At 43.7% G+C, this 27,673-nt stretch overlaps 1 protein-coding gene across 2 annotated transcripts in view; it reads left to right on the top strand.

Annotated features, from left to right (window-relative positions):
• The window catches only part of PICK1 (protein interacting with PRKCA 1), a 61,012-nt gene continuing 33,339 nt past the window's right edge, over positions 1-27,673 (top strand). Inside the window, exons 1-8 of one of the 2 annotated variants that reach the window (XM_083156624.1) lie at positions 1-228; positions 784-856; positions 3,638-3,704; positions 4,653-4,764; positions 8,242-8,370; positions 18,505-18,571; positions 18,687-18,776; positions 24,256-24,309. In XM_083156624.1, coding sequence (XP_083012750.1) covers positions 3,664-3,704; positions 4,653-4,764; positions 8,242-8,370; positions 18,505-18,571; positions 18,687-18,776; positions 24,256-24,309 — 493 coding nt within the window. In that variant the 5' untranslated portion in view covers positions 1-228; positions 784-856; positions 3,638-3,663. The remainder of the gene's footprint in view (positions 229-783; positions 857-3,637; positions 3,705-4,652; positions 4,765-8,241; positions 8,371-18,504; positions 18,572-18,686; positions 18,777-24,255; positions 24,310-27,673) is intronic. The other variant, XM_083156623.1, reaches the window with a different exon arrangement.

The raw sequence follows: 27,673 nt of genomic DNA, 5'->3' as shown, positions 1-27,673 counted from the left end.
CAACAGCTCATAATCATATTGATTGTAGTACCAATGCCAAAACAAACAATTGTTAAGAGGACATCACGCGCATGCGCAAGTCCCCGAGCACTGAGCAACAGCATTTTTTGATGACGTCTTCTAAAAACGAAGACGCAAGTGCTCTAATGAACATACGCGTCACCACCAGCACAAGCACCTGCTAATCTGCGAACACCGGGCTACGGGAACGCATGCGCGGTCTTAATGGTGAGTCCTGATAACTACCGGTAGTAACAGCAAACGCTGTTTGCCCAGTATATGTGTGTGTAATTGATTGATTGCGGTCAACAGCATTTGTCATTAAAGAATATAATGTGGGGAAATCGCTTGAAGTAAGCCTCATGATAGGTCTCATTGGCTGCTGTCATATATATTATCGTCGTTTTGAGACTTGGCCTGTGACCATGATCACATTTTCACAGTAGACTAGTGTACACTAGCAATATGTATATATGTTCCATTGTGTACGAATCCGTTTTACAGCAGTGATAATGATACAGAATTGATTCAGCCGTAAGAGGTATACACTACCAGTATAACATGCACAAGAACACTCGTGAGACAGGGGCTGATAGAACACAGATGTAAAGTCATGCATAGTGATAAAGTAGAGAAAGATAACCTACCTGTTCAGATGCTGCATGTAACATGGCAGTTAAAAACTGATTGCTTGTTAGCTACCTTACTCTACTTTGGGGGTATCCAATTTGTGGGGAAAAGTTGTGTGTGTGGATGCGAAAACCATGTATTTTTCTGCTTTAGGGGATTTGATTCACCTGTGGCAGGTGAAACAGTTTGCCTGATCGCTGGACTGAGAACGTTTGAAGCCAATCAGGTAAACGCCCCTCCCCTAGTGGGTAAACCCACCCTTGTGCACAGCTACGAAAGCATTTGCAGCCGTGCACATGGGTGTGGTATGATTCACCGACAGTCGGGATCCCGACTGCCTGGTCTCCGACCGCGTGGCCAGCGCAATAAAGCCCCTTGCGGGCTCAGTTGCGAGCTACGCTCGCCACCTATTCTATTCTCCCTCTATGGGTATCGTGGACCCACACGAGGGAAAATAGCCGTCTGTGTTTTAACAGTTGGGTTAATGACTGTCGGGACCCCGTCCGGGCACCCGTGCACATATGGGGGAATTCATTCACAATCACTCGCCATTGAATGGATTTCCCCCTGTTCGCAGCCACTAATTAAGTCTAGATTTGGTGTTGCTATGGCTGTGGGAAGATGGAGGCCGTTGCTTACATCAGTGTCCCTCCCTTCAGTGGCGTGTGGTGGGGTGAGGCAGGTGAGGCATAGCCTTTCCTGTCATACTAGCGTATGCTGGCATTTTGAATTGATAAAGTATGTCAAAAATAGAAATAATTTATAAAAGAGCAGGGCAAAAAAATTGTGTTGCATCGCATGCAATCATATCGCATGCTATGCGACGCGATTGCACCTGATTTTTAATTGTACAGGCACCCAGATGCCTGATTCCCATGTGAAATGCCCCCCAGACTCGATTTTTTTATTGTACACCCACCCTGATGGGTAATTACTATGTTAAATGGCCCCCCATTGTTAACGCCACCCCAAGATTTCAGGCAAGCGCACATCTTTACCAAAGATTTTTCTTAAGATCCCGTGTGCGTTCCTATGGATCTTTTGCTAAATCTTCTGATCTTTTGTGCAGCACGTAAGATCAGAAGATTCAGCTAAAGATCCACGGGAGCGCGCATCGGACCAATATCGGCCGATTTTTGACCGATTATCGGTAAATATCATACGATATATCGGACGATTTAGCGAAAATCGGACAATCGGCCAAAAAATTGTTCTAGTGTGTGGGCACCTTTACAGTAAATGGGTCCCTGAGTAAATGAGCCCCTCAATATAAGGACACAAGAGTCAAGATGCAGCAGTGAGTGAAAAGCAGACATTCTCCACGTATTCACCATGCCTGGAATGCAATTGATTCTGAGGCATTGATGTGGTGGACAATGCAATCTTCAGATCAGCATTGGTCTAGAGGAGCTTCTATTGTGCCTCCCTGCTGTGAGAAAACCCAACCGGATCCCTCCCAATACTCAATACATACGCAAATAGTACTTCAGGTCCTAAACCCTGTCCAAAGGACAGCTCTTAATGTAAAATGTCTAGTGTTCATTCTAGCACCTGCTATCTTGGAAAACCCATGCAGTTTCTGTTCCCTGCCTGGGGTGTCGCTGTCTGCTGTGGTTTTTCTAGCACAGATCTGGTTTGCATATCAGTGCTGATAGACAGACCACACTGTGCTAGAAGCACTAAAGCAGACAGTGACACCCCAGACAGGGAAGAGGAACTGCATGGGTTTTCAAAGATAGCGGGTGCTAGAATGAACACTAACTTCATGCATAAGGCGTAAACCGCAAAATGAGATGCTTGCTGCATCCTGCCCCAGTGCCGGCAGATCAGTGGTAGAAACAGTGACATCTACCAGCTAGGGAAGAAATGTTCCTTTGTTGAAATCAAAAGAAGATAGTCTCCAATATAAATTATTTTTATGCGTTGGCTGCTTTACTCCTGGGATTTGTCCAGCTCTGTTTTCATTTTGTTGTTATTAGAAGACTAATAAATAGTAACGTACAAGGTGGGCTGTAATATTGTCTGCAAAACAGTTAAGAAGATCTGTTTTGTTACAATTAAAAATGGGTGAATAGATTACTTCTGACATTATATATTTATTTATTTTTAGCTATATGGTGTCACATTGGTTCTGTTGCGCGGGATGTAGTCAGCATCTCAACATGTTGCCAACGGTAACAGTACCATCACAGCATTCCGAATATAATAATCCTGCCAGATTGGGTTAGGTTGCAGGAAGGATGGGTTAGGGTCAGGGTAATTACAGTCATTTCCAAAAATTGACAGGATTATGATGGGATACCACTCTCAGAATTTGGACCATCAGCATCTTGACTGATTCCATATCCAATCCTTCTGTGCATAGGGGAAGAAACATTCAACACAATTACATGGCTAATTACAGACAAGGTACCAATTTTACACTGATACGTAATTATGATCAGAAGATTGTGATAACTTAGGGATAAAAAAGTTGGGTCCTGTAAGACATTTTCACAATTAATTTGTACGGTGAAATTCGTTTGGTATTTACTTTTAAATTCACAATTCATGACTATGTGGAACCACATCTGGAGTAGTCCTACAGCATATTGCTATGATGTTCCTGGCCCTGTGATAGTTTCTTTTGATACCTCCAACACGATTGTTTCATAGCACTGACCATTAGCATCCTGTAGCAATTGGTTGAAAGCATGAGGTAGACCTATTTAGTAATCTCCTGCAGCCTAATCCATATCAGGACTTACTTTGTGAGGGGTCCAGTTTTGTAGAAACCCCAGCATTGCAGCAGAAGCAATTTCATCAGAGAGACCCAAAATACAGGCAGGTAAAGGGGACTAAAGATTTTGGGGTTGGGTTACTTTTTGAAATGTACTAAAGGTGCAATGCTCTATTAAAATTAGTATTGGCTTTTTGTTAAATAAAATGCATATTATGTGTTTTTGTGACAAGGCAGTTTTCGTAGGACTTTGCAGACTTCTCAGACGTTGTGTGTTTTTTCCTACAGAAAGACTGACTAACGGACTAAGTGAAATGTTTTCAGATTTGGACTATGATCTTGATGAAGACAAACTGTGAGTAGTTTTCAAACAAGCAAGGGCCTGATTCAGGTTCATTCACAAAGCACATTGAGTTTGCTAATGGACAAAACAATGCTGCACTGCAGGTGGGGCAGATGTAACATGTGCAGAGAGAGTTAGATTGAGTGAGTTGTTATGTTTCTGTGCAGGGTAAATTCTTGCTGCTTTATTTCTATACTGCAATATTTATATCCGTTTAAGTACACTCTCCACCCAAATCTAACTCTTCTGCACGTTACATCTGCCCCAGCTGCAGTGCACATGGGTTTGTCCATTAGCAAACTAAATGTGCTTTGCGAGCCAACCTGAATCACCCCCCAAATTACTATTTATGTTAATATTTTTGATCACTGTATGAACTTTCGGGGCAAGATTACTGTAGCTTGTACCCCGTCTAAGCCTTTAAAGTGGACATGCGCTTGTGTGACTTCTCTGAGGTGAAAAGTCGCATGCGATAGCCTACCAGTAGCTTCCCAGATGGCAGGATCACATGCAATACACCATATGTGGTGCTTTTTGCATACCATATATCATATGCTATCCCAGCCTGGCTTGACTGCAATGCCATACATCTCTCCTGCAGCCCGTGTGGTCCTCATGCGATGCGCATGGGGCCCCACATCTCATGGGACCTGATGTTAAGTACATGTGACTTGGTTGCTTTTTATGTGATTTATTGCTACAATTGCATGAAAAGTGACCAAACCGCATGTATATCTCCCTAGTGTATGGGCACCTCAACAACAAGCCTCATGATTTGCATTTAGTGTAGGAGGTACACCTGTAATTGGTGGCTATTTAACACAGAACTTTAATTTGGACGTAGGGTGGTTAAATTCAGGTGTGGGGGGGGGGGGGGGTTAGGGGGCATGTCAAAATCCAGTGCATATGTTTATATACCAAAACTTTGTCAACACTAACACGAACACTTTTCGCTTTTAGTGGGATACCAACAGTCCCAGGTACTGTGTCTCTAAAGAAAGACTCACAGAATGTCATTGGGATCAGCATAGGAGGAGGTGCCCAGCACTGCCCTTGCCTTTACATTGTGCAGGTTAGTCTTTTCAGTTATGTCTGTTTAAAGTATTTGTCCACACCTGTTAATTAATGAATTCAAGTGTTTCAATCGCATCCGTTGCCACAGTTGTAAAAAATGAAGCACCTAGCCATGCAGTCTCCATTTGCAGAAGATTGTGATATAGATTGGGTTGTTCTGAAGAGCTCAGTGACTTCAAGCATGGTACTGTGACTGCGTGCTACGTTCGCAATAAGACACTTTGTGAGATTTCATCCTTGCTGGATATTCCACAGAACTGTAAGTGATATTATTAGGAAATGGAAGCATTCAGGAAAAACAGCGACTTGGGCATGAAGCGGAAGATGATGTAAAATTACACAGAGAGGGGTCAATGACTGCTAAGGCGTACCGGGCATAAAAGTCATCAAAGCTGTGCTGATTCCATAGCTGAAGAGTTCCTAACTTCTACTTACATTAATGTAAGCACACAAACTGTGCAGTGGGATATTAAACATCGCTAACTCCAAGCGGCAGATGGAGTGGTGTAAAGCACACAGTCACTAAACTGTTGAGCAGAGGAAATGTGTTCTGTGGAGTTAATCCTGTTTCTCTTTTTGGTAGTCCAATGGGCGAGTCTGGGTTTGGCAGATGCCTGACTGCATTTTGCCAACTGTGAAGTTTGGTGGAGGAGGGATAATGGTATGTGGCTTTTTTTAGGGTTTGTCCTAGGACTCTTATCTCCAGTGAAGGGCAATCTTAATTCTTCAGAATACCAAGACATTTTCAACAATGCTACGATTCCAAATTTGTGGCAATAGTTTGTGGAAGGTCCTTTTTATTTTCCAAAATGACACTGCCCCAGTACACAAAGCAACGACTATAAAGACATTAGTTGATTAGTTCGGTGTGGAAGAATTTGACTGGCCACACAGAGCCCTGACCTCAACCCCGTCAAGCACCTTTAGGATGAACTGGAATTGATGTTGCGAGCCAGATCTTCTTGTCCAACATCAGTGACTGACCTCATAAATGCTCTACAGAATGAATGGGCTGAATCCCTACAGAAACACTCCAAAATCTTTTGGAAATTCTACCAACAACAGTGGAAGCTAGTATAATTGCAAAGGGGGACCAACTCCCTAAAATATATAACTATATAGTTCTATGTATCCTAGCAAGGGTCCCCGTAACGGTGATGAGATGGATTAAAAATCTATCCCACCTTTTGCGTCCTTGAAAGTCTCTGAGTGCCACTTCTGTTTATTGGATATACTGGAGGAATTAACCACTCATGTTGGGGGCACCAGAGCAATTCAGCCATCTGAAAAGCATCTAAGCCCTCTCTCGCTCTCTCTTTCTCGCTAGTAGATCTACAAAACAGAGTACTGTGCTGCTTTTTCCCAAAAGCCGATCCCAAGGCTTAGGGAAAGTTCATATGGTAGAAACAAAGAAAAGCACACTGTAGTTAGGAGCTGTTCGGCAGTACCAGTTATTTATACAGTATGGCTCACACATATTCCACAGCGCTTTACAGAGAATATTTAAACATTCACATTAGTCCCTGCCCCAGTGGAGCTTACATTCTATATTCCCTACCAAATGTATGCACACACAGACATTGTAGGGTTAATTTTGTTGGGAATTAACCTACCAGTATATTTTTGGATTGTGGGAGGAAACCGGAGTAAACCCATTAAAGCACGGGGAGAATATACAAACTCTTAGGGCGGTATGGATGGTGTAATGGTTAGCATTACTGCCTCATAGCGCTGAGGTCATGGGTTTGATTCCCACCATGGCTCTAACTGTGCAGAGTTTGTATATTCTCCCAGTACTAGCGTTGGTTTACTCCGGGTACTCCAGTTTCCTCCCACAATCCAAAAATATACTGGGAGGCTAATTTGCTCCCAACAAATTAACCCTAGAATGTCTGTGCATGTACATGTGGTAGGGAATATAGATTCTAAGCTCCACTGGGGCAGGGACTGATGTGAATGTTCAAATATTCTCTGTAAAGCACTGCGGAATATGTTTGAGCTATATAACAAACTGATAATAAATAAATAAACTCTGCACAGTTAGGGTCATTGTGGGAATCAAACCCATGACCTCGGTGCTGTGAGGCATCTGTGCTGACCACTCTTCACAAGTATTATTAGGGATGCTCCGGAGACCTCTGCTGCTGATGGCTACTGCTGGCTGTAACGGCTCTCAATTGATTTCAACTGGACTTTTGAAATCTCCAGCCCACCCGTCACTGCCTGTTCCATGTTTTTGGCTCCTCTGATGGAGTGGGGAGAGCACCTTTCCTGCCTGGCATCTCCTAGCTCTGCAGGTGTGTGCAAAACAGGGAAACTCACAAAAAGAGGTCACGTGCCAGGGCTGTAACTAGGTGTGTGTCAGCAGGGCCTTGACAATCGCGCATCTGCACCGTTGGCTCTTCCTCTGACACACACCTAGTTACGGTTGCGGCACCTCGTGTCTTTGTGCAACTTTTTCTGTTAAAATGTCTCTTATTCACAAAGTGATGCAAATAGTATGTACAAGCAGCTTCTTCTGATTAAAATCACATGCACCATGCCTATATTCTGTGTGCAGCCGCAGCTGTATCTGCATAGTAAATGGTAAGTACGGGCAGCATGGATGGTGTAATGGTTTGCATTACTGCCTTACATCACTAACCTCATGGGTTAAATTCTCACTATGGCCCTAACTGTGCAGAGTTTGTATATTCTCTCTGTGCTTGCTTGGGTTTCTTCCCACAATCCCAAAAATCTAGTGGTAGGTTAATTTGCTCCCAACAAAATTAACCCTAGAATTTGTGTGCATATACATGTGGTAGGGAATCTAGATTGTAAGCTTCATTGGGTCAGGGACTGATGTGAATGTTGAAATATTTCTTTGTAAAGTGCTTCAGAATGTGTGCGTGCAATGTGTCACAATACATTGCATTTATACGATGATCTCACAGGTGTGAGTCATTGTTGCAGAGGTCATACTTAACGGCTTTATGATCTCGCTTCTCATAGGGCTCGTAACAAGTTTGTGCCAATTGGGGATGATTTTCAGTCTTCGATGGGTGCGAGTTCAGGTGCTATGCTGGCGTTAAAATGCTGCAACGATGGCACTTCGCACCTAATTGGATTGACGCAAATATCTTTTGTCACTGTTCATTTACTGCTTTTTAGTTCCTATTTTCCCCTTTTCCACTTGACTAATGGGTCATACACACAGAGATTTCTGCTTTATTAAGCGATTTGGCTAAATCGCTTAGAACTTAAGCACAAATCAATGTGTGTATGCCCTTACAATTGCTTTCAGATTATTGTACTTTAACCCCTTAGAGTTCACAATATACCATAATAACTTATTTGCATTGATTTAAATTTTAATATACAGTATCTTTTTATATGCCACTAAAAGTGATTTGTGAACTTTTGGTCGGGGGGGGGAGGGGAATCTGTTCGATGGCTACTGCTTGTATTAATGCTTTTTTTTTACCACTACATGCAGGTTTTTGACAATACTCCTGCTGCATTGGATGGAACCATTGCAGCTGGAGATGAAATCACTGGTGTGAATGGGAAGTCAGTAAAAGGAAAAACTAAGGTGGAGGTGGCCAAAATGATCCAGCATGTTAAGGTGAGACACATTTGTCCGGTTAGTTACATTGTTTTGTTGCCAACCAGTTAAAATATTTTCTGAATCTAATTCAACAAAATTGTTGTACTGTACATGTTGTTTAATATATTATTGCTGATAAAAAATTCTCCAATCTTCAGTCTTGCGTGCCCTACTACCATAGAGAGGGTGCAGTCACTGAAGACGAGCTGTGACAGGCCAAAGATGCAGAGTCGTTGGATGGAGAAAGTAAAGTTCCCATGCGCATCGGAATAGAGACTGGAGATCTTATGTGCAGCACATAGGATGAATCAGAATCTGTCTATCAGAGGCACAACGCGGGTGCTTTTGGGACCCGCAACGTATCTTGGACTCCTCCCCCCCGAGAGTCCTTTTTACATGTGATAAATCACATGTAAAAAATGGCACATCATTTGCCAAGTCGGAGGAAGTCCCCTGCAGAGCTGCCAGGGGAGTTCAAGGGGAAAACATGTCCAACTTGTGCCTCCGACAAGTCGGATCGGTGTATGGCCACCTTTAAAATTTTGAAAAAGCTATCCAGTGACAGAAGAAATGCATTGTAAAAGCAGACATGAGAGACACACACTGAAAAAGTGATTGAGGAAAGGAAGGAGAGTGATGTTGTACATTCACTTGCAGAAATTTAAAACCCAGACCTCTCCCACTCTAAACCCCAATGGCTGTCACAGAGGTGCAGTTTTAAAGAACAGTCCAAGAGAACAAAATGTTAGGAATAGGGGAAAATAAAACCGTTCTCAATATGCTCAACAATCCTAATGACTATTGAGGATAACATTAAAAGAATGGCACATAAACACAGAGAGCATTAAGTGATGACCTCCACTGTCCCTAAATTCCTAGGAGAAAGGGAGTTAAATGAAGTACAAAAATCCCATTTTCTTAGTGAAACAGTGGGGAACCCTTGATTAAATATTGAAGACGTTCCACAGCTCTCCCTAAGGGATGTACGATCATCGCTCAACACATTATGACCAAAGCTGATATTTTCAGATGCAAAATCACTGAACCTATAAAATCAGGTAAAGGTGTGCACCGAATATGTTCTGATAATGAATCAGGCAATGCTCACGACCCCCCCCCCCCCCCCCTCACTTTTTTCCAGGCCGGACCAGTGGCCTCCTCCTCCCTAGCCCCTACATCCCCAGGGAGGAGGGGGCAGAGCCATGCCCATCAGCCAGTGCGATAATTATGTGTGCAGTATCTGGCGATGTGCTTGCAGATGTGAAATAACAAAAGCTGGCGATACCCTATATAAGCCTATAGTCTTCTTACCGTGACTCCCGCCGTCCTGCGGCGACCTCCTGCCGAACCCCCCCCCCCCTCACTTTTGTCCGGGCAGCACAATGCTAGCTGGCCAGAGCAGTGGCCTCCTCCTCCCTAGCCCCTACATCCCCTTCCAGGTGCAGGGAGGAGGGGGCGGAGCCATTCCCGACAGCCAGCAGCCAGGTAAGGGAGGGAGGGGGAGCCGCTGGGGAACTGCCGCACATCGCCGGCCACAATGCAAAGGACAGCTCTTAAGCAAGAGGTTTTCTTTGCTATAATTATCGCATATGTACGTGCATCTGCGATAATTATGTCTGTGGTAGCTGGCAATGTGCTTGTTGCACAGTTGCAGCTGTGAAATAAATGCGTTGTCCATTTTCTAGATGAACTGCTAAGTGAATAACAGCTGGACTTCGTTCATGTATGGGAAATGAATGAATTTGCCATACAGCTTCATTGCTGCTTATATCTGCCAGCCTGATACTGTGCAATTTATATAATAGTGTGTGTATGTATGTGTATATATATATATATACTGTATATAAACATGCACATATACGAATGCAACTGTGTGTCCAAATTTCAAAGCAATCGGTGAAGAACTTTCGGAGATTTAAGATTTTGAACAAACGAACATTTACATTTTTATTTATATAGTTTATTATAGGGCCTATTTGCACTGATTACACTTGCATTACATAGAGTTGCTGGTCTGGTGCATTACATAAAGATGCTGGTGCATTACATAGAGATGCTGGTCTGATCCTCTGCTGACCACCCATTTGAGCAGAGAAATGCATCCGTTGATTACCATCTAACTTTGGATAACTTCCCGGAAATTCTGTAGGGAAAGTTTGTGGACTTTCCCTGCCAGTGGTGATACATGCAGACAGTCTAGCATTGCCTGGCATCACCAGTGCCAGCTAACAGGAGCAGAAGTGATTCATCTAAGCCAACAGTGGCTGTAGCTACGAGAGACTCCAATACTAAAGCTGGCCATACATCAGAAAGATCGATCTTAAGATCGATTGCGCTCATGATTGTGTACAATTTCCCTTGAAATCCCCAGCAGTCCTTGGACACACAATCTACTCTGCTGAGCGCTTCTGGAAGAAATCACGCTCCCTTGCGGATTATCTCCATTTCAAATTAATTCTTTCCTCCTTCAGCTCTGCCCTTGCTCTGGCCAAGGAATCCTACTTTAAGTCCCTCATCCTTTCCCAATCATCCAATCCCCGCAGGCTCTTCGCCACCTTCAACTCCTTGCTCTCCCCCCCCCTCCTCCAGCTCTTCCGTCCTCCATCGTAGCCGCTGATTTTGCTACCTACTTTTCAACCAAAATCTCCTCTCTCAGGACTGCCATCACTGCTGCCATGACCTCACCCTCTCCCTCCTCCCCTCCTACATCTCCACTCCCCTCCTTCCAACCCCTGTCCTCATTTTACCCCACCACTGCTGCTGAAGTCCACTCTATCCTTCAATCCGCTTCTCCCTCCACCTGCCCGCTCGATCCTATCCCCTCCAATATTATCCGTCGTCTCAGTCCATCAGTCTGCTCTCACCTGGCTCACCTCTTTAATCTTTCCCTATCCTCTGGGATCTTCCCTTCCTCCTTCAAACACGCTCTTGTCTCCCCAATTCTCAAAAAAACAAATCTGGACCCCAACTCTCCATCCAACTACAGGCCCATCTCCCTCCTCCCTTTTGCCTCCAAACTCCTAGAACGTCTGACCTATAATCGTCTCCTAAGCCACCTTACTGCTAACTCCATTCTAGACCCCCTCCAATCCGGGTTCCGCCCTTTACATTCCACTGAAACTGCCCTGACCAAAGTCACTAACGATCTACTATCGGCTAAATCCAAAGGCCTCTTCTCTATCCTCATCCAGCTTGATCTGTCGGCTGCCTTTGACACTGTTGACCACCCTCTCCTGCTCAACACCCTCCGCTCCTTTGGCATCACTGGTACGGTCTTCTCCTGGTTCACCTCATACCTCTCCGATCGCTCCTTCTCCGTCTCCACTCCGAGCTCCTCCTCTCCTACTACCCCCCAGCCAGTCGGTGTTCCCCAAGGGTCAGTCCTTGGCCCTCTCCTCTTCTCCCTCTACACCACCTCTCTGGGCACCCTCATCAGCTCCTATGGTTTTCATTACCACCTTTATGCTGATGATACCCTAATCTATCTCTCCTCCCCCGACTTATCCCCATCACTCCTGTCCAAGGTCTCCGAATGCCTCACGGCCATCTCAGCCTGGATGACCCAACGCTTCCTGAAACTAAACATGGCTAAAACTGAACTTCTAATCTTCCATCCCCCGAACATCCCCTCTTCTCCCACTATCTCCATCAGCATTGGTGAAACCGAGATCACGTCCACCGACCAAACGCGCTGCCTCGGTGTCATAATTGACTCCTCCCTCTCTTTCACCCCCCACATTCGTGCTCTCTCACAGTCTTGCCGCTTTCACCTACGCAACATATCACGCATCAGACCATTCCTCTCCACTGACGCGACCAAAATTCTCATTCACTCTCTTGTCATCTCCCGCCTTGACTACTGCAACATCCTTCTCTCTGGGCTACCTCTCACCCGCCTCGCACCTCTCCAATCCATTCTTAACGCTGCTGCTAGGCTCATCTTCCTCTCCCGCCGCTCTACCTCCGCCTCCCCCCTCTGTTTATCTCTTCACTGGCTCCCCATTCCTTTCCGAGTTCTCTTTAAACTCCTCACCACCACCTACAAGGCTCTCTCCTCCTCCACAGCTCTTCACTGATCTCTATCCACACTCCCTCCCGTCCTCTTCGCTCCATCGCTGACCGCCGACTGACCTCTCACCTAATCACCTCCTCCCACTCCCGTGTCCAAGATTTCTCTCGCGCTGCCCCCCTGCACTGGAACAACCTCCCGCCACCCATCAGGCTATCTGATTCCCTTACCTCCTTCACGCGCTCCCTCAAAACCCACTTTTTTCGACTAGCCTATCCCTCCTCCTAACCTCTTTTGATCCTCCTATCCTGCCTCCGTTCCCCTCCGTTCCTACTTATCCTATTGTATTTCGTTCGTCCACCCACCTATTTTTAGTATGTTAACTCTTATGAGCAGGGCCCTCCTTCCTCACGTACTCACCCTACCTCATTACCTCACCTGTGCTCCTGTCCTGTTCTTCCCTTCCTCTACTTCATCTTCAGTCTCCTTGACAATTTTGACACCTACTTCTGAACTGATGGTGATTTTAGTTCTACCAGCTATATCCCTATTTATACTGTATCTTTCAACACACCCTGTACGTTACCTTGTAATTTTTTTATTTTTTTTTTGTTTGCTATGTACGGCGCTGCGGACACTTTGCGGCGCCTTATAAATAAACGTACTACTACTACTACTCACAATCAATCATACAATCAATCATACAATAATCATACAATCCTTCTGCTGCTTTATTGGAGCTTCACTTAAACAGGGGGCTGGCCTAGGGGGGGGGGGGATTTAAAAAAAAATGGCGTGGGGTCCCCCCCACTGCCGTAACCAGCGCACCAGGCTGAAAGAGCCAGGGCTGGTATTAAAAAAAAAAATCAGGAAACCTGGCAAATAGAGGCTCCGCTGACTTTTTAAAACCAGCCCCAGGCTAGTTCCCAAAATACGGAGGACAAAATGACTAGGAGTCCCCCGTATTTTAAGAACCAGCCCAAGGCCAAATCAGCCAGCAGGGTAATGCCACAGCCAGGGGACACTTATTATATAAGGTCCCACGGCCAAAGCATCAACCCTACCGACCAGTCAGCCTGGCCAGGGGGACTGGGGACCCCCCCAATAAAGGGGTCCCCCCCCTCCAGGACTTACCTGACCAGGCTAAAGCCTGGTGCTGTCCTCGGTGACCCTGGGCTGTGGTCACAGGGCTGATTAAGTGTAAAAAAACCAGAATAAACCATTGGGTTTTGCTGTGGAACTATGAGTCCCAGCAAGCCTGGAACGCATCCTGGGACTTGGAGAACCACAAGTCCAAGCATACTGCCCATTAATGGGCTTGCTGTGACTTTTAGTTCCACAGCAAAACCAATAGTTAAAGTAAAACACACTATCACATAAGAAAAATAAAACTTTAATACATACATAGCCCATACATACTGATACTTACCTATCTTAAGCCCGTAGGTAGCCCTCGGTCCTGGTCCGGGGGTCCTGGTGCTCCGGGTCCGGTGTCCTGGTCCGGGGATCTGTTATCCGACGAAATCCATAGGGGTACCTATTGAAGGAAATTATACTTACAAGTGTCCTATGGCGAAGTAGTCCAGGGGGTCTAGGCAAAAAAACATAACCAGTAGCTGATGATGGATCGCATGATGGACAGTGTGGTGAGTGTGTAGCCGACAGGCGATTTTGTAAACTGACTGCAGTATAGCAGCATCTCTCTCCATTTCGGAAAGGGGCTGCTATACTGCAAAGGGTATAAAGGGTATAATGCTAGGGTGCCTTCTTAATAATTGTACTGGATCTTACCCCCTGATCCAGGTAAGGAGAAGCGACACTCCACATACTTTTTAAACATGATGTTTAATCCATTTTGGTAGGTATTATACAGTGTGCATCATGTCAACGTTTCAAGACCTACAGGTCTTTTCTTCAAGACGTGTACAGCAAAGTGCAAATAGTGCTGTGCCAGTGACTAGTCGCTGGCACAGCACTATTTGACACCGAGATAGAGTATGACAGGGAGATAGTGGGTAACCGGTGAAGCACCAGGTGATGTTGGTGGCAGAGAGAGGGGACATGTGACAAGAAAGGACGAGGGTAAAAGGGAAATAGTGGGTGACACAGAGAGGGCAAGGGTGAAACGGAGTGGGCAAGGGTGAAACGGAGAGGGCAAGGCTAACACGGCGATAGTGGCTGCTACGGAGAGGGAAAAAGAGGACAGGCTTGACACAGAGAGGTCAAGAGTGATGCAGAGGGGACAGGGTCGACGCAGAGGGGACAGGGTCGACGCAGAGGGGACAGGGTCGACGCAGAGAGGACAGGGGGAACATAGAGAGAACAGGGGGGACACAAAGGGTGACACAGAGAGGAAAAGGATGACAGGGAGAGAGAAATGGTATTCTCTAAGTTCACCCCCTTCTCTTTTCAGCAACAGTGGCCAGAAGCCAACCTCGCTGCAGGCTCCTGTAGGGTGTGTGTGTGTGTGGTTGGTGGTGGTGGGGGTCAGCCCTGTTTACCTAGGGGGGAGATGACCATCCACCAGGCAGCCAGTGAGAGCTCTCCCTGTCACACAGTAACTCAGGGCTGCAGGTAGGTGGGTGCAGGGAAACATACCTGGCTTGGGGGGCAGGCAGAACACATTGATGCTCAGAGGTTTGGGCCTTTGCGCTTGCCTGCAGGATGTTTGGCTGCTGTGCTCCTCTTGGCCGCCCTGTTACTGTCACCCTGCTGGGAGCCTGATAACGTAATGCCTGCAGACAGGGAAGGGGCACAGAGCCCCGGCAGGGGGCTGCAAGTGGCAGACTGATCCCGTCAATCTCCCGGGGAGGGCACGGGCGCCGTCACACCTCCTCCAGTCTCCAGGTGAAGTTAAAGTTGTTGCGGTGAGAGAGGAGGGAACCGCCGCTGCTGCAGTCCTGCCAGGCAGAGAGCTGCCGCTCCGGCATCGACAGCAGCCCACACAGCCGGAGCACAGAGCGACCCTGCCGGGGAGCAGAGGCTGTCTGTCTGCCGGTCCCATCACTCACGACACTCAATGGCCCCAAGTACCGGGGACAGTAGGGAAGTCGCCTCCACTCGTTTCCGAAAGGGACGCTGTTCCTACTTCCTGGACCCATCTGACGACTGATTGCATGTGCTTAAAAGCACATGCAATCAGGTCACAATCCCAACTGATCGGACTTGCAGCACGTCCGATCACTTGATCAATCCCCCAACCTGCGGGAGCGCGCATTGCACGATTGTGTGCACACGATATGCACACAATCTGCATGCAATTGATCATACGATCAGTCGAGATTGTATGATTGCATACAATCTCGTTCTGATGTATGGCCACCTTTTACAATCAATTGAGATTGTATGATTGGGTACAATATCTTTCTGATGTATGGCCAGCTTAAGGAAGATCCTATTGAACATCACCATTGCTCTGTTGGTTATGGCAAAAAACATCTACAGTGTCTAGGTCTACAATCATATGGTCGACAGGGTCTAAAAGTCGACAGGGTTAAAATGTCGACATCAAAAAGGTGTACATGGAAAAAGGTTGACATGAGGTTTAAATGTTTTTAGGGTGTCTTTGTCGACATAGGTTGACATGGACACTGTCTGTACCCTCGCATGGCCCGCTGCACTCGGCACGCTATTTTATTCTCCCTCCATGCCCTAGTGGATGGTAGGGCATGAAATACCTCATGTCGGAACATGTCGGCTGAAAATTTAGTAAAAACATGTCGACCTTTTGATTGTCGACCTTAAGTTATTCTATGATCAGTCTGGATACCGCTCTGTTCACTCCAGCTGGCTGCAGATAATCCAAAACTGGGAACAGGTGAAAATATGAGATCAGCCGGTATTAAAACCTTTCCAACCAACACTGACCCAGTTTTCTGGGAAACGTGTCTAATACTGTTAATTGTGACTGTGCTGCATTATAATTACCTGCCTTCTCCTGCTGCTGAACATCTGCCACTAATACATTCATGTAATGACTGGGGCATTTAAAAATAGGATGTCTTAAAGGGTTGGGATCATTTGGTCTAAAGCATGATGGTCAGCAGTCATTAGGTCGACATGGAAAAAGGTCAACATGGGTATAGGTCGACATGGTTCTAGGTCGAAAGGTCGTTAGTTCTACAGGTCATTAGTTCGACAATGTTTATGTCGACATGGGGTTTTTCACTTTTTTTTTTTTTTTTACCTGAATGTCAACATGGACACAGTTTTTAAGTGCAGTTTTCTCGCTGCGCTCGGAATGCGTCGGGCACTTTGGCATTTTTTTTAAAGCGGCAATCATTTACACTGCACAAACAGGTTGATTTTTTTGCCATGAAATTGATTGCGGCTTTAAAAAAAATGGGAAAACTCTCCCAACATATCTTACTTTCTGAAACTCGCACCCTATTACATTTGGCCCAGGATGTCTTAAAAATAGGAAAAGCAGATTGAAGAATAGTTTCTTTCCCAGAGCTGTTTTAGCATTAAATGCCGCTTCTTTTTAAGGGTCATAATGTAATAGAGTTTTATGTATTGTTTTGTGAATAAGGTTTACTTTGCTGTATGCTGAAATTTTCACAGTTGTATTTGGTAATGACAATAAAGTTGAATCTAATCATTTATGATATGTAAATAATGATATGGGGTAAATTTTTAAGCAAAACGTAAACAAAAAAGAATTCTTTTACACATCCTTATATATCTACCTTATGACTTCCTACAAAAATTTGTAAGGATTTATAGGGGGCTATGCAATCCCGACAGCCTATGGTTTTGGTATTGGCTTTCAGAGGTAAATAAATTCAATTATAGATTTTGAGCATTTGGTACTTGTTTCCTAGCACGGCGCCCACTACGGCATCTGCGTAGTGGGCTATTCAGGGTAGTGAAATCTAATCGCATGCCATTATTGTAAAGCATGCGATGCGATTTTCCTATGTAATGTATTCACTGCTCTCTGTCAGTGAATACATTACAAAAATCGGGTCCGATAAAAAATCGCATCGCATGCCATTATTGTATGGCATGCGATCAGATCAGATATCGGATCTGATTTTACATCTAATAATGACATTTAATGTACTATACAATTAAATTCCATATAATGTCATTTATTTACGCCCCCCCTCCCCCACTATCCACGTTATCCCGAAGCGTGGCTAATGCAGCCAGCCCCGCGAGGGGCGGAGGAACGCATCCGCCCGGCCTTTTCACACCCCCACTATCCACGTCGGCACTATCCCCTCGTGGGGCTCGCCACGCTTCGGGTTCGGTGGCTCGCTGCGCTCGCCACACTATATAAATTCAACTCCACGCCGACGTGGATAGTGGGGGTATGAAAAGGTCGGGCAGACACATTCCACCGCCCCTCGCTGGGGGTCGCCATGCTTCGGGATGACATGGATAGTAGGGGGGGGGGGGCGTAAATAAATAACATATGTCATTTAATTGTATTGTACATTAAATGCCATTATAACAGGTAAAATCGGATCCGATATCGGATGTCCGCTAGGGACTCAAATATACGGTTAATGACTTTGTACCTTCCGGAATTTATAATAAGTCTTGTGTCTTATTTCGCAATAAGCGGAAAGGTTTACAGGAATTTATACTTGGTGTATTTACTTATAACCAAGTACTGTGAAAGGATACTGCCATCAGGGTATCGGTTTAGCGTGTGTAATACACAAATAAGGTTCGCTATGTGGAGCTACGCTTTTGTCCGCCTGTAGTTAGGAATGAAGATTGTAAGTTTACGGACATAGGGCCTTATTCTAGTTCACTCTTTCTGACAAAATCCTTCTTGGATGGACAAAACCATGTGCGCTGCAGGGGGGGGGGCAGATTTACTTGTGCAGAGAGAATTCGATTTGGGTGGGGTTTTACTTCAAAGTGATATCTATATTGCATTGTAAAAATAAAGCAGCCAGTATTTACCCTGCACAGAAACAAAATAACTCACCCAAATCTAATTCTCTCTGCAGAAGGTACAGCTGCCCCCCTGCAGTGCATATGGTTTTGTCCATCTAAGAAGGATTTTGTCAGAAAGAGTGAACTAGAATAAGGCCCATAGTACGTACACTTCACTTAATGTACATCGGTTTGATATTAATTAGACATTCACACATGTGTCAATCTATTTATCGATTTTATTTAACTAGGGAGAAGTGACTATTCATTACAATAAGCTACAAGCTGATCCAAAGCAAGGACGGACTTTAGACATTGGTAAGTATGGATATTCTTATTTATTTTTTTGCAACACTTTTTTTTCTAAATCACCCTGTGTCTACTTTTTGTTATGATGTGGTCTCAGATCTTACCTTTTTGTGCTTTTGTGCAGTCCTGAAGAAAGTGAAGCATCGTCTAGTGGAGAACATGAGTTCTGGTACTGCGGATGCTCTTGGTTTAAGCCGTGCCATCCTATGCAATGGTAACACTGTTTTTTACAGTATCTGTTAAATATGAAAAATACTGTACCTGCAATCCACTGATAAATTACTGGAAGGGTGATGCAGTCAAAGTTAAAGCTTTTTCAGCCCTTGATTCATAGTCACAACCTGCTACGACGACATCCCTTTCCCTGGTGTATTAATGTATTTGAATGTGAGAGGACTGTGATGCTCCTTTTTGAGTATAATACCGGTTAGCGATCCTTCTGATGCACCAATGGAAAACCCTGTAGCAGGTGCAGATTTTACATCTGAGTATTCAGTGACCCAATCATAACATGCCCATAAGACTGACCATTTCTGTGTGTCTGAGAAATCTCCTATCTGGAACACCTATCACATGTCCACTGCATTTATGATAAAATGTCTCAATAGCAACTGTAGCTCTGTGCATATGCGCAGTGGAACACCTGCAACGTAGAAGTTTCTAAAGGTATGCTCAGTAGCAAAAATTGTTCAACTCAAATCCATATTGTGTGTGACCCAGAATGAGGCCCCTAAAATGTTAATCCAGTGTCTGTTGCTATACAAAAAATACAAACTGTGGAGTACACATGCAGTGACTGTATAATAACAACATGTAGGGTGACATTTAATAGGATGAGAGAATCCGAAAGTGAGAGATTTGGTAAGAAATCTCCAGGTTTTTTAAAGCTGCAAAATCAAACTGGTTTGCCGTGTAAATGATTGCCGCTTTAAAAAACTAGAGATTTCTTACCAAATCTCTCACTTTCTGATTCTCTCATCCTATTAAATTTCCCCCATAATGTCTGGGGGTCCTTAGTCATTCTGCTGCAGGAGGCACACTAGGTAAAGAAGTTCTTAATTTATTTCTGATGTGTTGTAAGATAACATTGTCCCCTAGTTTCATTGTCCCCTTAGAAAATATAAATAAATTATAGTGATATTTCATATCAATTGCTTTTTTAAAATTAGAATAACACATCTTCAATCTCCTAATCTGTCATCTAGCCTATTTAAATAGAGAAAAGTAGTCACTCTACTGTTGAGAAGATCAGAAAGATAGTTATAGATCAGCATGTCCAAGCTGAAGGCTATGACGCCAGGGGCGTAACTACCATAGGTGCAGGGGGTGCAGCTGCTATGGGGCCCAGAGCTGAAGGGGGCCCATCTTTGCTGTCAAACTAATATGTTTTGCATACATTTATCACCATCAGTTGCTAAATAGGGGACCCTTACAAACTTTTGCTATGGGGCCTACGAATATCTAGTTACGCTTCTGTTTGACACCATATTCAAGCAGATTGATGTTCAGGTGACTACAGTTGCTAATGAATTATTAAGACCTTTAAAGTCCATGGAACTATAGCCAACCTCCCAGCCACAAGAGGAAATTAGACCCCAGGTGAAATAGGAGAGGATATCGAAAATGGTAAAAATGTTAAGATGAACTCCAAGGCCAAAGTACATTGATATCTGATAGTGTTTTTCATCACTGTTTAAACTTCAGTGGGCTCCAGGGAAGAATCTCTGTAGGACTCCCCTTTGGAAAAAAATGCATAAAAAGCCAGACAGGAATTTGCTAAAAATACATATCGACAAGCCACAATACTACTCTGACTAGATGAGTCGAACTGGTGCTTTTTGGCATGTCCCATAAGCTCTATAGCAGGCATTCCCAACCACGGTCCTTAAGGCACACCAACAGTGCAGGTTTTAGTGATATCCAGGCTTCAGCACAGATGGTTTAATCAGAATCCCTCAGATACTAATTAAGTCAACTGTGCTCAAGCCTGGATATCTACAAAACCTGCACTGTTGGTGTGCCTTGAGGACCGTGGTTGGGAATGCCTGCTCTATAGTCACAGATATGTGTTGTCAACCAGGGAGGTGGATCTGGTATATTTTGGGTCCACTTTGATGCATCTTGTACAGATGCACTTTAATTTGTGTAGTAAATAAAATATTAAAATTTTTAATTTAAGTCTGCAAATTACAATTAATGAATGATCAACAAGTGACAAAGTAAAATCACAATCCAAATAAATAAAAAGAATGTCACGCTGGGCTTGGTTTGTGGAACTAGCAGGGGAGGAGGAGCTGAGGAAGTGGTGGTAGTAGTGAGGTGGAGGCTTGGAGGATGTATGTTATGCTTTCTCATGTAAGAGGAACTGGAGAAACTCTGGATGAAGACTGAGGAGAGCTGAATTAGGATCGGAAGATTTAATAAAGAATTTTCACAATACAGTTTAATAGTAACGATATGAAACAATGTAGCACCAGAACTAAATGGTTAATTTCTTGTGAATTAAGGAGACTTAGGAACCGGATCTGTGAAGGAGCTAATAGGTATTTTAGGATGGTAAACTGTGAATGAAGATGAGGACGAGGTATACTGAAGACTTGCAGGCTATGGGCAGTATTCAATGTCAAAGTTCTCCGTGCATGGAGAGCGTTTTATTTCGCTCTCCATGCACTCTCCGTGTTCCGGAGGGCTCTCTGCCACTCCTGCTCCCTCTATTCAATGTGGTTAAGACTCTCCGCCACTCGCGGAGAGTCTTAACCCCTGCAGGGAGCAGGGAGCTTTCAGGGAGCCGGAAGCAGCCAGAGAGATTAAAGTCTCCCTGGCTGCTCCAGAGGAATGTGGAGAGGAGGGGGGCTCTCCGGGACCCAGACAGCACAGGCTGCCCCCCCCCTATAGCCAGCGGGGGACCCAGTATTCACTGCACCCGTTCGTGCATACTATCGATCGGGTGCAGTGAATATATGAATATGTAATGAGCGGCTCGAGCGCTCTGGCCCTCTGCTGGCTGCACTGTGTAAAAAAAAAAAAAAAATATTTATTTTAAATTAAATATATATTCATGTGCTATAAGCAAATGAATAAAAATAACATGCCCCTTCACAGAAAAAAAAAAATGATTTTTTGACACCAAAATTTAAGAAAAAAACCTTTTAGTTTAAAAGTTCACATTCCAGCTCTCAAAAGATGGAGAATTGCTACACGGAGAGACACGGAGAACATCACTTAGAAAGACGGAGAGAATTTCACATTGAATAGGGTTGCTCGCTTTTGGAGAGCAAAATGCTCCGTCCAAGGCGAACAAAGCACAAGTTCTCCACAAAACACGGAGAACTTTTCTCATTGAATACTGCCCTATGTCTTGAAAGACGAGGATGAAGAACACTGTGAAGACTTTGCAGACTATGACTTGAAAAACAAGGATGAAGAACACTGTAAAGACTTTGTGGACTGTGACCTGAAAAACAATGCTGAGGAAAACTGTGAAGACTTTGCAAATTGTGACTTGGAAAATGAGGATGAAGAACACTGTGAAGAGGAGCGCTGTCTAACAGGACACTATTAAACAGAGCGGGAAAGACGCACTCCTGCAGCAACCTGGCTGGCAAGATAATTACGTCAAATGGACCGCCAGGCAGGAACATCTTCAGGGTAGGCAAGGGTTAATTCTGGAGCACTGAGCCAGAGAACCTTTCAGCAGAAGGTAACCTGAAGCACTGGCAAGGAGTAATAGAATGACCCCCTTTTAGGAGAGCTAGTCACATTGGAATGGCTGGAAAAAACCCTGAGAAGAGATTCGGGTACTTGTGTATTATCACGGCGCCCCCGATTTCCATCGCAGGGCATTGTACAACCACAAAATCGCATCGCATGCCATGCCATATGCCATGTGGCGAGCCCGAAGCGTGGCGAGCGGATGTGTAATACTTGTGAAGTAATGCGCGGGGCTCGCCACGCTTCGGGCTCGGTGGCTGGCTGCACTCGCCACACTATATAAAATCAACTCCACGCCGACGTGGATAGTTGGGGTATGAAAGGGTCGGTGGACGCGTACCGCTGCCCCTCGCAGGCTCACTGCGCTCGCCACGCTTCGGGTTGGCATTGATAGTGGGGTGGCGTTAACTATTATAATGGCATGCGATGCGACGCGATATTAAAATTGAACACTCATCCCGGTAAAAGCCTCAAATTGGGTCCATCGCATACCTTAATTAGTGACAGGCAGGTAGGAGCTGATTGGCTGGTTGATTATCACTCTCCATTTTATCACTTTTGAAGCTTAGTGCATCTGGCCCAATGACCGGAGTTAGAACATTAGCGTCTGAGTAGCCTGTTAAGCTACTGTAGAACCGTATTGACCAAGACACTGCATTATATATTACTGAAATATCCAGTTTTCTGTACTTTATTGATTTATATATTTTTTTATGAACTGCCATGACCAGAATGTGCTTTTAACTATTTTTGAAACCTTTGTTTATTAATCTATGTTTATAAATTCATGCTTACATGGTCTTATGCTATATGAATAAATTGTTATAAACTCTATAGCATGCTCTTGAATAGTAGCTATAAATTAAACAAAATAACCTACACCTACGTAAATTATAGATAAAAAATAAATGCTATGAGGGCATCTAACTACTTCCACCCTCACCTATGTCGATTCTAGGTCGAAAGGTCATTAGTTCGACAGTGTCTAGGTCGATAGTCAAAAGGTCGACGTGGGGTTTTTCACAGTTTTTTGAGCCGACAGGCGTTATTTCATGCCCTATTATCCACTAGGGCGTGGTGGAAGAATAAAATAGCGTGCCGAGCGTAGCGAGCGAATGCGGTGCACTTTAAACTGTGTCCATGTCGACCTTTTGACTGTCGAACTAATGGCTTTTCGACCTTTTCCCATGTCGACCTAATGACTGTCGACCATCATGCTGTAGACCAGGGGTGCTCAAACTATTTTGCTCTGGGACCCCGTCAGACAATAAAAATTATTACAGGACCCCAGCAAGTTACTACTGAATGGCTGCCACACGTGTTCCGTGAAGTGACCGCTTTTGTGACAGGAAGGCAGTGGGTAAAGGGGGGATGGAAAAGGGTGATGGGGATGGAAGTGGGAAGCAGTGGGTGTTTACTTAGTTGTTACTGAGTTATACCCTGTCCCCCTCCACAGGCAACATTAGCCTGATGGTCAGCAACATAGAGTCGTGACCCCAAGCTGAGGTAGTCGGGACCCACGTTGGAGTCAGGACCCACAGTTTGAGAAGCACTGCTGTAGACCAAATGATCCCAACCCCTTAAGGCTTACCTCCTGCTAACCAAGCCAAGCGCTGATGTGTTTTCTAAGAAAGAAGTAGAAATACTTCCTCCTCTATGATCTTATGACTGTGATTTCTGTCTCTATCTGCTATTGGATATAACAGGATAGTATAATTTGTATTAACTGCTCAAGTTTTCCTCTTTATTCAGGCAAGTTCTCATTGATCTGTAGATTGGTTAGTCAAAAGTTTTGTAAACAGGCTGAATTTTGTAGAGATATGTTTTTTTACCAGACCACTTTAATTAAAAAAAAAAAACAATAAAAAAAAAAAAAAAATATATATATATATATATATATATATATATATATATATATATATATATATATATATATATATATATTTATTTATATTTATTCACTAACCTTTTCATTTCTGCAGATGGTTTGGTGAAAAAACTGGAAGAGCTTGAAAAAACTGCAGAGTTTTATAGAGGTAAAATTTTATCATGAACATTCATAGACTTACAGTACTGCATGCTAAACTCGTTTGTTTTTAATTGCTTCTCTGTAATGTTTTTTTGTCAGCTCATATAAGGACTTTTTTGTTGTTGCTCTTATATATTATACTTGTTACAGCTAAGCTACAATAATAAAAAAAATTATATAACTTAATCCTTGTTTAACTGAGGAAGAAGTCCATAAGTGTCTATTCAAAATCAAGATATATAAACCTCCATTTTGTATACGATATTTGGCTGCCTTGAGAAAGGTCCTTAATGGACCGAAACGTCAGCAGGCTGCTTTTCACTTGGTGAATAAACCTTGAACCTGTTACTTTTCCTGAACATTGTCTACTAGTCTGGGGAGTGCTGCATCTCTCAGGGGATTTGTTCTGTATATATCTATGATGTTTTGTTGCCTCACAACCTGGAATTAAAATGGATTGATTGAAGGTTTGCTTCATTTCCTTCACAGAACATGCCTACAACTTTAGAGATATTTTTTTTTTTTCTTAAATGTGAAGCAAACAACAAACCGGGCAAAATAAGAGAGAACTTCAGCGTGCATAACTAGACAGTAGTTGTAGAGTCACCTTTTGTTACAATTGCAGCGGCAAATCATTTTGGATAAGTCTCTATGAGCTTGCCATATCTTGCCATTGGGATTTTTCCCCTTTCTTCAAGGCAAAACTGCTCCAGCTTCTTCATGTTGGATGGCTTCAGCTTGTGAACAGCAATCTTCAAGTTTCTCAATTGGATTGAGATCTGAGCTTTGACTAGGCCATTCCGACACATTTAACTGTTTCCCCTTAAACCACTTGAGTGTTGCTTTAATGTGTCTGGTCAATGTCCTTCTGGAAGGCGAACCTCCGTCCCAGTCTTAATTCATAGGCAGACTGAAACAGGTTTTGCTTAAGAATATCCCTGTATTTAGCACCACCCATCTTTCCCTCAACTCAAATCAGTTTCCCAGTCCCTGCTGCTGTAAAATATCAACACACCATGATGCACCCACCACCATGTTTCACTGTTGGGAGGGTATTCTTGGGGTGATGGAATGTGTTGGGTTTATGCATTGGTGGCCAAAAAGTTAAATTTTAGTCTCATCTGACCAGAGCATGGATTTGATGTTTTTCCGAGGATCATTAAAGATTTGGATAGTTTTTTTTTTTTTTTATAACACAAACCTGATTTTTACTTTTCAAAAATGTTGTCCCTGATTTTGTTTGGAAAGCTCCTTGGTCTTCATGGTGTAATGCCTCTTGCTTAGTGGTGTTGCAGCCTCTGGGGCCTTTCAGAAAAGGCATGTTTATACTGACCGTTCATGTGACACTTCGATTCACACAGGTGGACTTCATTTTACTAATTATGTGACTCCTTAACATTTTCCGTTTTAAAAACAACATTGTAATAAACTGTGATAAAACAGTAAAAAAAATATTTATACATTTGGGGAGTTGCCCATGTGCCTTTGGTAAACTTAAAATACGCCTTCTTATATTTAAAACTAAGTAATGGCTTTTTTCTGGTTATTGTTGCATAAAGCCCAGCTCTATGGAGTGTACGGCTTATTGTGATCCCATGCACAGATACACCAGTCTCTGCTGTGGAACTCTTTAGCTCCTTCAGAGTTACTTTTGTCTCTGTGCTGCCCTACTGATTAATTCCCTCCTTACCCGGTCTTTGAGTTTTGGTGGGCGACCCTCTCTTGGCAGGTTTGTTGTGGTACTATTTTCTTTCCATTCGAAGATGATGGATTTGATGGTGTTGTGGGGATCATTAAAGATTTGGATAGTTTTTTTTATAAAACCTGATTTTTACTTTTCAAAAATGTTGTCCCTGATTTTGTTATGAAAGCTCCTTGGTCTTCATGGTGTAATGCCTCTTGCTTAGTGGTGTTGCAGCCTCTGGGGCCTTTCAGAAAAGGCGTGTTTATACTGACCGTTCATGTGACACTTAGATTCACAAAGTTGGACTTCATTTTACTAATTATGTGACTCCGAAGGTAAATTTAATTGGTTGCACCAGAACTTTGAGGGGCTTCATAGCAATGGGCGTAAATACATATGCACATGCCAATTTTCAGCTTTTTTTTTTTTTTTCAACACCATCTTTATATTAACATTTTCCGTTTTTAAAAACAACATTGTAATCAACTGTGATGAAACAGTAAAAAAAATATTTATAGCATATATCTTTAGGCGGTTACATACATTATCCATTTTCTTTCAATCTACAGTATTGTATCAGTGGTATCTGTGGTCGTGATTTTCCAAATTGGCGAAATGTGTCTTTAATCTGATCTCACTCCTATATGTCCTATCCATTTCCCCCCAGTGGCTCGGACAGCACGTGTATATCTTCAATCTTTTATTCAAGTGTATATTGCGGGCGTCCTCGTGCCGATCTTTTATTTCATCGCAAAAATCATTTAGAGGTATTATTAATATTCTGTGACCAAAGGTCCCCCCTTGACCCTTCCAACCTATTACCCTGCTAGTGTATATCTATTTCAAATACTTTGTGAATAATCTTCCTAATGAATACTTATCTATCTTAATTATTTTATACATTCGTCCTTCCCTTCCCAGTTTTCAAAAAGAGCACGAAAACTACTGTCTTCTCTTACACAAGTAAATAACTCTACCCGCCTTTCATTTTTATACCACCACCCTGCCCCTGTTAGGTTAACATTTGTTCCTCTTACTCTATATTGTCCAAATTCCTCCACTTTCAGTTCATATACCTTCTAGATCAGGGCTGGGCTGGGCAACACCGGCCCTCCAGATGTTAATGAACTACACATCCCAGGATGCTTTGCATTAGTTTTGCTATGTGGCCATGCTGAAACTGACGCAAGGCATGCTGGGATGTGTAGTTCATCAACATCTGGAGGGCCGGTGTTGCCCAGCCCTGTTCTAGATGTTACCCCTTTCATCTGTTTTCTGATCAAGTCCTGCTCTATTTCGATGTCACTAGGCCTCTGTCAGGTTCCTCCATCTATTCCAAATCTTACAGAACTTTCGTTCCACTCCTGTAGCCAAATATACATATTTATTTTTCATGCTCTATAGTCATATTGACTAGGGTTATCCACATAGCCACCTCAGGCCCCTCCCTGGCAATGCAGATCTTAGCAAGGGTACATACATTGATCAAAAATTGTCTAGCATAGCGATCTAATAACCCATTCTCCATGATGGACAAGACGCATGCTATCGGTGTACAACTCAGGGCTCTTTTCCAGTTATCCCCTGATATGTCTTCCACCTCCTTTTCCCATTTAATTTTACATCCTGATAGTCCATTGTTTTGATGTGTCGGATCGTTTAATTTTTTTTTTTTTTCCGTTAAGGA

This window comes from Crinia signifera, chromosome 8, assembly GCF_055691185.1.
Source record: "Crinia signifera chromosome 8, ASM5569118v1, whole genome shotgun sequence".
Taxonomy (NCBI): domain Eukaryota; kingdom Metazoa; phylum Chordata; class Amphibia; order Anura; family Myobatrachidae; genus Crinia; species Crinia signifera.
The sequence above is the reverse complement of the archived record's forward strand: the minus strand, read 5'-3'. Positions and strand labels throughout refer to the sequence as shown.